At 40.9% G+C, this 11,850-nt stretch overlaps 1 protein-coding gene across 4 annotated transcripts in view; it reads right to left on the minus strand.

Annotated features, from left to right (window-relative positions):
* Positions 1 to 1,555: 1,555 nt before the first annotated feature.
* Positions 1,556 to 11,850, minus strand: part of LOC138024115 (uncharacterized) — an 11,300-nt gene continuing 1,005 nt past the window's right edge. For 3 of the 4 annotated variants that reach the window (XM_068871220.1, XM_068871221.1, XM_068871219.1), the window contains 7 exons: positions 11,557 to 11,850; positions 11,001 to 11,118; positions 9,033 to 9,158; positions 7,341 to 7,415; positions 7,152 to 7,248; positions 4,893 to 4,959; positions 1,556 to 4,546 (listed from right to left, as the gene is read on the minus strand). The exon at positions 11,557 to 11,850 is cut by the window's right edge. In XM_068871220.1, coding sequence (XP_068727321.1) covers positions 2,876 to 4,546; positions 4,893 to 4,959; positions 7,152 to 7,248; positions 7,341 to 7,415; positions 9,033 to 9,158; positions 11,001 to 11,118; positions 11,557 to 11,850 — 2,448 coding nt within the window. In that variant the 3' untranslated portion in view covers positions 1,556 to 2,875. The remainder of the gene's footprint in view (positions 4,547 to 4,892; positions 4,960 to 7,151; positions 7,249 to 7,340; positions 7,416 to 9,032; positions 9,159 to 11,000; positions 11,119 to 11,556) is intronic. The other variant, XM_068871222.1, reaches the window with a different exon arrangement.

An 11,850-nucleotide genomic window follows, 5' to 3' on the forward strand; every position in this document is an offset into this window, starting at 1 on the left:
CCCTAAAGGAGACCAATCTAGGCGTGGCTTAAGCAAATTTTGACCCCTAAAAGAGACCGTTTAAAAACACAAAAATACGACACGCAATGAGTTTTAATGATAAAAGGGCATAATCATCGAATGCTTTAATCTAAATCTTAGAAGGAAATTTGACCTCTGTTTCTCTTCGCGTAATTCTGTGTTACTTCGCAGAACCCTAAACGAGACCTTGGTGGCATTAAATATTGGCGTTTTGCCCGGAACACCCTAAGCGAGACCAAAATCCAAAATTTACACCCCTAAGCGAGACGACGAGCATCCCCGTCTGTTTCATATGGCGTACACCCCCGGGGAACACCCTAAGTGAGACCAAATCCGAAATTTACACCCCTAAGCGAGACGACGAGCATCCCTCCCCTTTTTATGTGGGAGTCCCCCCAGGATCACTAAATTATTAACTGTTAACTGCCAAGTAACAATAGAGGTAACAAGAACTAATGAAAACACAGCTTTTCACTGCTAACATATTCATTTTAAGGTTCGGCTTTAAATCTGTAAATCTCTTTAAAGCCGACCTTAAATGAATATATGAGCAGCGAAAAGCTGTGTCTTTATTAGTTTTTGTCACCTCTATTGTTACTTGATAGTTAATAAGTTAGTTATCCTGCATATTTAAACTCCAATTTTGTGTTAACCATCACTTCTGAAGATGTATGTAGAAGCATACCAAACGTCAAGTAAATAATAATTTCAAATGATGCGTTCATATCTGTTATTTCTGATAACAATGAGATGGCCAAAGAAAAAGAGTATTTTCGACAAAGTCAGCCATACTCGCACGTGGGGGTGAAAGTTGGCAAGGGTTCCTGCCTCCTGTAGAAGGACCTTATTAATTCATTTCTGGCAATCAGAAAATTTAAAATTGAGCAACAAACCATGTAATACTTAATAAGTTAAAGTACAAAAGAAAGTGTTGTTTTTCTTTTTACAATGCCCCACACCCGTGTTATTTTTTTCTCCACACCTTGGGGAAATGGGAAACATGCCTAACAAATGTCCTGGGGGACGAACTGGCTTGGAAAAGATGGGTGGAAGGCTAATGACTATTCTTTACTTTATAGAGTAAGCTGAAGTAAGCATACGCTTTCCCAATTAAACTGTATCATAACAGAATCCCACGCGTACGAAGTTCTGGTCACGGGATCAAGAAAAAAAACTCGCATCTTCAATAAGCTACGTACGCTTACCTTGTTTCGACTTCCCATTCATTCCTATATTTTTGGCCCATTGTTTTGTCGTTTTCCTTTGTCCGTAACGAAGGACTTAAGCATTCAACCAGCTGAACATCAATTGAAGAAAAGAAGCTTGTAAATTCGAGAAAAATGAAAGCTGAAAAAGGCCTCAACGGTCGCCTCAACGTGGGTCGTCCGCCATGTTTTAGGTAGAAGAACCCGGGCCACCTGCGCAGTTTCCCGCGCTTTCAGTCTCGACCCGAGTCTTGTCGTGACTGAGAAACTTTGGATGTCAAGAGATCAAGAGATCTGGGTTCACACGAAGCGAGAAGCCTTTGACCTTATTGGCTAATTTATAATATATATTTATTTATTTGTTTATTTACATATTTATTTCTTTATTTCTTTAATGGAGGGGGCCTATAATACATACACTAGGTCCCCTATAATGACACACACACACACACCCAACACATGCTGCAACAAAATAATCTACAGCCCGGTAAAAAAAATTAAAACGCATTGTTTGAAAATAAAGAAAAAACACAAACTTGAGATACTCTCAACGAAATTTAGAATATGTTAACTTTAAACTACGCACATTGCCACCCTCTCGTCAGACTTCTTCCAGTCTACAATAAAAGAACGACCTCAGCTGCTTGTTGGAAGATGAGAGGGGCTGTAGTAGCCTAATTTAATCTGGTAAAGCGTTCCATTGGTTAAATATATGAACAAAAAGAGTCACGGAATATATTTGTTCTGGAATGTACAGGTAAGAAGTTTGATAACGCATCTGTACATATCTTCAAAGGAGAGTTCGAAGGCATGACTTTTAGTTGAGGTCCACGTTTCTGACAGTTCAATTTGCAGGAGGCCCATAAATCATGGAAACTAAGAACACAATGGGCCATTTCCGAGTTGCTGTTTGTCTCGGTTTCGAAGCGAGTCTTGGTGCTCAACTATTGTAAGGGAAATGAGTATGATTTGCATAACAATTCGCAATTCATTTCCATTTGAATGGTTGTGCACCAGGGCTCGCTTTGAAACTGAGGCATGCAGCATCTCGGAAATTGGCTATTAAGGAGCCAAAACTTAAATTGGGGCCAAGAAGTCAAGGCTTGTAAATTATTTATTACATCTCAAAATCGGGTCGTACTTGAGTAAGCGCGCATCCCATTTTAATATCTACACCTCCTAATGCTAGTTACGTCCAGAAAGGCAAGTACTTAGCTTCACACCTAATATTGATATCCAACACGAAAGTCCTAAGCATTTGCCATCTATTTCTAGCTACAAGGTAAGTGTAAGGGTCAGCGTTTAATAATTTTTTGCAGCTTCTTATCTTTACTTGATGACCGGACTTTAGGATTCCCCGCAGATGCGAGTAGTATTGAAGTATGGGAGACTTCATGACACTTATCAAAATCGCCGAGCCTCTAATTACAATTCTGGACATATCTGGCTTAGTGAATCCATTGATGCTATCCTACAGTTCTGTGGATGACGACGGGTTTTTCGAAATAAAAGCGAGCGTGACACGCGTGGCCCCGCCTCAACTCTATGCTCGTTCCAATCCCCCCTCGAGAATATCATTGTGGCCAATTTACATCCTCCAGCTCTGGAAAGCTTACAGACACACTGGTCTCTGGAAAGCCAACACAATCTTACAGATCCTCCTCGCTTAATGAAGCGCCCGCATTCTTGGCACTCATCCTTATTAAAGAAGTTAAAGCATGCGCATTAGCCCTCAGTGAAGAACGTTGCGCTGATCTGTGGGACTTCTCCACAGGAAACTGAATCCTTTGACGTTTCTCCCTTGAAAAAGTCCTCTGCAAATGTCTAGAAGGTTCAACAGAATCCCTTGCTTCCCTTACTCTAGAATCTATATCCACCGTTGGTTTATTCGTAGTATTCTGTTTACTTAAAAGTAGCACAGTCTCTGACTTACTTTTGGACAGGCTGCAATCTTTCCCAGTTGGGGAACGAGAAGAACTTACTACTCCACCATGAACCTTTGCTGTTTCTGAGGATAGTCCAGGGATTGACCCATACCTAGTTTTTCTTAACATCTCTAAGCTCTGTTTTGCAGGGAGCTTCATTCGAGATTCTTCTCCCTCACCATAAGAACTTCCTTCTCCGTTAGTAAGACCACCTAACGTATCAAGCTTGGATCTACGAATGACTCGTAGCATTCTTTCCACCGACCGGTTCTCTTGCTCACTTCTCATCGTAGCATCTAAATCGCAAAACTCGACGTCAAACACTTTGTTAATACCTTTTGTATCTACGTTAAACTCTTGGGGTACCTTATGATTTTCTGAGACACTTTGATTGAAACTGAATATCTGCGGGGTACTTGTGTTGACTTCTCCGTCGAAGAAACTTTGGATTGAATCATTCCCTTTCAGATTAATGATTTCACCTGAGTTACTCAGATTGAATGCATCAGTTTCATCAAGAAACGAGGGTTTAACCTGATACTCTTTGAAGACCGAACTCTCCTCGAAGAACTCATGTTTTCTTTCGACATTAAAATTTTCTACTTTTTCAGAGAGATAGCATCCACCAAATGGAAGTTTGCCAGCACCATCTTGATCATTACGAAAAGTGTCTTTTGGCGAAAATGCAGCCAGCTGGCTTGTTTTATTAGATCCTTGCATTAGAATGACCTTGCCACTGGACACATCTCCTGGTTCTCGTCGTTGGTTTGATGGTTTCCGCGAATGATTTGAGTCTCTTAGGGGAATAGAAATATCCTGTCTTTGTTTGTCTATCCAGTGACTTTCAAATACACGATTTTCAGGAAGGATCTCAAGCTGAAGAAGTCGCAAGTCTTCCATTAATTCGTCAAGTTCTCGTTTTGTGCCACGTAAAGACCCATTTCGTGCTTCCACAACTTTTGAAACTGCATTTGGTAAAGTCTTTGACAAGTCGCTTAATCCATTCCTTTTGCCATCTATTTCTGAACTCACTCTTGGAGGTTCTTTGGAAATAAAGCCATTAAGTCGTCCATTTGAAAATGGAGATCTATTTTCAGTAGATTTTTTTAAATAAGTCGACTGGGAGCCACAACGATCTTTCACCGTCTCTTCTCTAATTTTTAGCTTATTCATTTCCCTTCTAAGAGTATTGCTTTCTGAAGCATCACTGATCTTTATTGTCTCCGTCTTGCTTGGGTAAGCCAAGTACAGCGAATTTAAAAGATCAAGGAACCACTTTCTATCTCTTTGAAGGATAATATCATCTGCCTCCAAGCTAGTTACAATACCAAGACGCTCGGCTGATAATTTCAATGCGAAGCACATTTTTTCAGCTGGAGAACCAAACTCCAAAACCTGCAAAACAAATCAATAAAGTATGGTGAGCTAAGAATACCACTGAGATGTTAAACATGGGCCTTCTTGGGGGGGCTCCTGAACTCGCTTCCAAACACTTCAACTAGAGGCTCAACTAGAGGCTCTGGATACGAACTCTATTGTCTTTGACTAGCATGGACGCCGGGTGGCAAAGGCGCATAGCGTCCTCAACTTCGTTCTCGAGGCGTACCTCGCTCTTGTTCAAAGGTAGGAAATAAGAAACACAATGTACCCTGGGAACGAGGCCTTTACTTGGATCGACACCATTACACAGTAGCGGATCAATCAATCAGTTCCTTATTTTGCTTCTCGTGCCAGCGCTTACCAAATCGGGAATAGCGTTGTCGAGAATCTTGTTCAGTAGAAGACATAACAAGGTACCATTCTCAAAACTGAAAAAAAAAAAAAAAAGAATTGCAGGAATCAAGAACAAGGAAACGAATGAACACGCAACGGACAAGGGAATGGAACTAAGTTAACAGGCACCCCAACTTACCATCAGGCCCCAGTTGTTCAATGGCTGGATAACTTTATTGACCGGCCTCTTTCATAATGGTGGCCAAATAAATATTCCTCTGTTTTAATGCGAATAAGCCTTTATTGCCTCGCTACGACGAGAAAATTTCAGAAGAATTTCTGTTTCAAAATGACGGTAGTAGGTCTAATTAACATAAGTGCAAAAGAACTTAAGGCGATCACACACGCTGAAACAGTTCCCAAAACACGCGAGACAAGTTGTGAATGACCCACAACACTTTGCGAATAAGCGCGCGCATTCCGAGAACATGGTGAATTTTGTTGTTTCGATCTACGACAATCGAGATAGACAAGTACGATGGTGGTTTACTCTTAAAGGAGCACTGTGACCTACATTTGTTACTGCATAATTTTGGTGTACAAATTATCCCCTTTAAATCAAAAAATGTAAAAAAAAGTTATCGGAAGGAAAAAAAGATATAGCTAAAAACGTACACAAAGCCCCTTATCCAGGGATGGAAATTATCATCTTGAAAACAACGTCTCGCGAAACGTTTTGAGTCGACGTCGTTTTAAGATGAGTGATTTTTCCATAAACTGTACAAGACAGTGTTCCATATGCTCTAGAATTTCTTCCTATCAGGTGTTTTTTCAAGTGTTACTTTAAAAGCCCTCTCGTTTAGATACCGCAAAATGTTCTCTGAGCCGATGAAATAACGCGCGTGATTGGTATCAGTACAAGCATCAGTGGGATAAGAGTGGCCCATTATATCTCTTAAGCAAACACGATGACTTATCTTTTTTATTGTAGTTCTCAAAACAGGCATTAGTCAGTAGGGAACATTCAGGGAAAGTTTCAAGAAAATCGTTCCACAACTTTTTTTCCCGAGGAATCACCTTAAACTTCCCACGACATGTTCCCGTGTGGTTTCGTAGCTCCTGTAATCTAATCCAGAGGTCGTGGGTTCGATTCTCACCCCACTGTTAGAGTTTTTCTCCTTCCTTGTGGTGGCGGCCATTTCCAAGTGTAACACTATCGCTCAGACGGATTCAATGCGTTGACAGGCACTTACAATGTGATACTGAAACACCTAAGGGAACGGGAACCGCTGACCGGTTGGCTCAGGAGAAAGTGCTACAACAAGTTACAAAATTGTTGAGACACTCCCGCAAAAAACACCTTTTCTAGCTTCCGATACCCGCCGTGTCTAGAATTTCAACCTTTCCCACTTCCCCTCCCCTCTCCCCCTTTCAATGTTGACTGTTTCAGTTTTCATCATTATTTTGTCTTGCTAGCAACGCTGATAAGGGAGGGAGGGGAGGGGGGCTGCAGTGTGGGAGATAATAGGTAAATTAATAACGCCCCAAGAAGGTGAAGTGTCTCCACTAATTTTTGCAGCTTGTTGTAGCGTTGTAATTACATCCACAAATGGTTTAGACTTTTGAAGTCTTCTCGGATAAGGACTATAAACCGCACCACGCCCCTTCTCACAAACCTTGTTCATGAACTCTGTGGGAGGCGGCTTAAAGATCGCACACACAATTCGAAACGAGCAGGGGCCCGTTTCTCGAAAGTCCCGCAACTTAACGGGCCATTTTCGGGTATCACAATTCCCTTTGTATCTCAAGAACGGAAAGGATTTATGTCTTCAAACTTAACAGTAATTTTTCTTTTTGTTACCTTTAAAACATGTTAAAAGATCAGCTTTCCAAAACGTTCACAAATGGCTTTTCGGGCCCGAAAAGTTATCGGAACATTCGAGAAACGGGCCCCAGAGCAAAGGAATCTCGGCTTTCCATCAGCAATGTGATCGGGTTGGCGTAATCTTCTGAATGGATTACTGATCTATGAGACCACACAATCGCAACAGACAGTAGTCAAACTAAAAGAGTCCAAGCGCTGCAAATGATAAAGTGATAAACGGTTGAAAGTCTAAGTATTTGGGCGTCAGATGGTCAAAAGATTAGGGCAACCATAGGCTGATGTTGAAACAAAGCAGGTTAAAAGATTAGATTCAGAGCGCAATAACAACAAAATAGTGATAACCGTTGGTGACAGTGTATTTTGCACTACGCTACTTAGGTTCAAGTATCATTTAAGATTTACCTCTGAAAACCAGTAACTTGTTTTCCTATTACCTTTGATACCCAGCCAAACAATTCCAAGGCATCTTGCTCCTCAAGATTGTGACTTAGAGAGTTTGCTGCATGCCAAGCAAGAAAACAGTTATTTAGAAAGAACTTAAGATGCTGACTCTTAAAGCAAAAAAATAGGTATTTCAAGACTCAAAAGAACCTTGATGCGAGGTGAAATGTCTGTAGAGACAATGGCATAAGGCTAAAACAACCTTAAGACTTCCCTTGACGATATCTAAAAAGTAAAAAATAAAAGATGAACATTAATTTGAAGTGCCAACAGAAAAGTCTCTAAATTACCTCCCATTTTCCGCTCATACAATGATATTAAAAGATCTAAAACTGTGGGCCTCACGGGTTATGTACAGTAAGCAACAATAAGAACGCAAGTAAAAAAAATGTCCACGAACGACTGCCGACTGGTTGGTTCAGATGGTGTAGCATCAAACTCAAAGTCCTCGAGTAGCGAAAAGCGTGACGCTTTCTTCCGTTTTATTCCCAAATAAACATTTCTCCAACTTGCATTTGCTAACTTTATTATTGCCTTTTCTGTCCGACTAGCCTAGTTGGGTGATACTAAAACAATTAGACCCTTCGCCCTCAAGGGCCACAGGCTGCTTCGCCTCATGGGCTATTGACCCGTAGCCCTTGCGGGGCGAAGGGTCTAATTGTTAAATATAACTGCTGTACCAAATATGGTCAAGGAACGCGTCAGCAATGAAGCGAGCCGAAAACATTTTTGCAGATCTGAGCAAAAATGGCAGACAAAAGCCGTTTTGGACCGGAATTGACCGAGGCAGTCAACAATACTACCCCCGGTTGTTGTTGATCGTGGAGTTCTTAATAAAACAATTATTCTACTCGGGCTTGTTGGATATAAAATGATTATAACCAACGAGGTGCGTTATCTATCACTTCATATCCAGCGTGCCCCCATGTGAATTTTTAATAATCACCTCTGTAATTATACTAAAAGTTTAAAACTCATACAACTGAGGAGAAAGTGCTGCCTCTTTTCATCTGCAAATGGCAAAACTTTCAAGTGTACTCGGATAAGGAATATAAAATGTAGGTCCTGTCCAACAATTCTTGTTTATGAACTCTGTGGGACGTTAAATACCCCATACACTATTCCCAAAGAGTAGAGGGCATGGAGTTTGTAGTGTTGTGGTCTGGCTTTCCTTCTGAAATGTGGTTCGTTTGTCGTAATCTTCTGAATGGACCATGGATCGATGAGACCACATAACAGAAACAGACAGTAGTCAAATTGAAGGTACCCAAGCACTTAAACTGGTTAAACTGGTAAAACAGTTGGCTATGTAAAACACATGGTGTAGTTGAAGTTGGAACTACTAAAGACAAATACAGGTGGTGGTTATCAGAGCGAGAATACACCATATTCGTATTCTCAGTATTGGACTGGAACTAGCTTGCAATGGAGGCTAATGCTGGGGAATCTTTTCAAATGCAACTAATTTTTAGTATATTCCCCCCCCCCCCCCCATTAGCCTCCATTGCAACCTAGTTCCAGTCCAATACTGAGAATACAAAATTGTGGTCTATTGCAACAGGAACCTGAGTGCAAATCTAAAGCCCTTAACACCGAGGAAAAGAAGTTGTGTAAAGGATGCAAATTCTAGCACCCAAAATGCAACCGTTTATGTGCTCTTGTGCATGCACTAACCAAGGGTTTTCCTTGTCACAAAAGCTTCTTTTAGCTATCCCTAAAATTATATCCCACCATCAATAAAACAAGCTTAGAAGGCCTCCAAAAAGGTTTTATTGACCACAGGAGTTTTTCCCTGACACCAAGTCTCCAGCTTCAGTATAACACAACCCAACAACTTCTTACCCTCAGCAGCGATGTTGTTCACAGAGACATTATGGTGCTGTAAAAAATCCAAGCATGTTTGCACATTCTCCATCTTTTGTACATCGAGGGCTGGTTTGATGTGGATCTGTGGAGGATATTCTCCAACTAAAAGAGAGAAATCAGTAAGTATAAGTTACAGATGTAATTGCTCCTTCTAGTGACAAGACAAAAGGCATATCATAATAAATATTGCTTTGGTTTATATATCAGATGATAAGATAATTAGTTTGACAATTGGGACATTACGTGAGCCGATCCCCACCAGTTTCCATGGAAATCAGTCAAGTGTTTTTATTGTGACGAAGGAAGAGAAACATCTAAAGATTGTCCCGGCAACTGTATAATACCAACCTTAAACAAAACTGACCATATCATATATTACAATATCACTGAATGCCCTGAAAAATTTGCCATCTAACGACAACTTGAAACATATTTGTGAAGCACCACATCACAAATGAGATTTACAGGGCCTACTTTGCTGCACATCCACTTCAATGTGGTATATGACTTTGAAAAAGTTATCAAATGATAGGCTCTGTATCCGCCACTCACTCGAGGTTGGGTATCCTCCCCGAGAAGAGACAGCTGGAGGTGTGAGCGATAGGTTGTGTCTATGATGTAAATTCAAATATAATTTATGCAAAGTTAATAGTTGGAGGGAAATGGCATTAGACATCCCAAAACACCGATTTTAAGAAAACAGTAATACATAACAATGCTTAAAACATCTGTGCGAAGTTTCCAGATGATATGAGCTTGAGTTTGTGGTTAAATGATCAATGTGAGTTTGAATTCAACCAGCGAATCATCAACAAAATCTTCAGCTGCTTCAGCTCTCAGTCAACAATACAATACATACATACAATACAATACATACTTAATTGACCGCTCCCCATAGGGGCTTTTCAGGGCCAATGAAATACAACGAAATGACAGAACAGAACAACAACAACAACTGTTAAGAATCCCAACTGGCCAGAGGCAAACCAGTTGGCTATTTACAAGTGCAGCTGGTAAGTTGAACCAGGGACTACCAGGATCAAATTCAACGAGTGGTTAGAGGGGGTCTTGAACCCGGGATCTCCGGATCTCAAGGCAAGCGCCCTAACCACTGGGCCACACTGCCTCCACAACGGCCCCCTCGTTTTGCCACCAATAAAGTCAGCAGTACTTTCAATAATATTGATCTTGAGGAATTTACTTGCTCTTGCATTAGCGAAGTATGAGGAGAAATTGCTATAGTTACTCTAATGGATTTGAAAGCCGTATTTTGACCGTAGTGCCAACTGGAAAATCAGTGAAGTTTGCGAACTTAGGCAGTAGAAAACGACACAATTCCCATACTCCAGCTTCTCGAACACTTTTCGTTATCGCAATCTTGGATGTTTCCTTCCTTAAAAGCACTGTAAACCACGAACAGGCCGGGTCAAAGAATACCTCCACAGCCAAAACATATAATTTATGCCAGACCGATTTGTGCAGGCGAGTTTCTGATTGGAGGAGATTAACAATGGCTCAACTCATGCGTCCAGCAGAGATTTCAGGAGTGAGCGCTAGCTCATTTCCCAAAACAGCGGCTGGTTATTGAGCCTATCCAATGACTGACAGAGGAGACTTTATGAAGTTAAAATAAAATAAGATTTCCCAGTCCATTTTCCTCAGATCCACTTTTGCATTCTTTTGGTATATTGATCTACATGTAGGTGGATGGGGAAGCATAAAATCAGAGGGAAGGTGTCTTACAACCCAGATGTGATGGAACTAACTGGAAATGGGCTGTTTCATCATATTTAAGTACGACAAAATGGCAGTCATTCAAGGTTTCTCTTGGAATTAAATCAGTCCTTCTTATGTTCAGCAAGACATGCAACAAGGGCTGACTTGAATGTAAGAAAAAGCACAATTGTACCAAATTTTGAAATATAGAATATCCTATTCACTTACCTAGCATCTCAACTAAGATGAGAAGAGTGAGACCATCACCCAAGTGTCTGGCCAAGTCTGTGATCAAAAAGTGGTCTCGGCTTTCTTTAAAAAGCTTGTTGATCCATGTGGTAAAGAACTGCAAGGAAGAAGTGAGATCAACTTGTTCCCAGATGTTTACTTGACCAGTTTCCTGTACAAAGTTGCATTGCTCAGAAGTGCAACACACATAGAAATAGGTCAAGCTTAAAACAAGGAACTGATGGTTCAACACGGCGAAGATACAAGGATGGCCTGAACGACATCCTTTACAGGTTGATGCAAGAATTATCGAAATTGGCTGGCATGAAGCTAAGGCTTTTGTTTGAGAAAGGGGAAGCCAATGAAAGCAAGCATCCAGACTGCAATAAGAGGAATGAGACACTGGTGCAATAAGTTGTTGTTTGTGTCTGCTCCCCATCTTATCACTCCAATGGCTTCCCCACAATTTTGCAACTTCCTCACATTCTCTCAAAATAGCCAATCAGCATTGTGCTATAAGGGACTTTGATCGATTCTACAATATTTTTTTACTAACCATGCACTCATCATAAGTTTGTTGTCCAAGCTCTGAAGGGTTGCAGTGTGTTCGGGTGTTCTTGTACAATGTGGATGCATTTGGAGTGCAGGGACACTCAAGTACATGATCAGACAAGCTCAGAAGCATTTTACTCATTCCTGGACTGGGCGTGCGAGACCTTTGTAAGTTAACACCTGTGGCACTTATTGGCATAAACCTTGTATTGTTTTCCTCCATGTGGAATATTCTTGACAAGGAAGGGCTTCTTCTGTCTTGTTTTTCAGAACTTGTTGCAACAGTCAACGGTATGTT

This window comes from Montipora capricornis, chromosome 11 (genome assembly GCF_036669925.1).
Source record: "Montipora capricornis isolate CH-2021 chromosome 11, ASM3666992v2, whole genome shotgun sequence".
NCBI classification, from domain to species: domain Eukaryota; kingdom Metazoa; phylum Cnidaria; class Anthozoa; order Scleractinia; family Acroporidae; genus Montipora; species Montipora capricornis.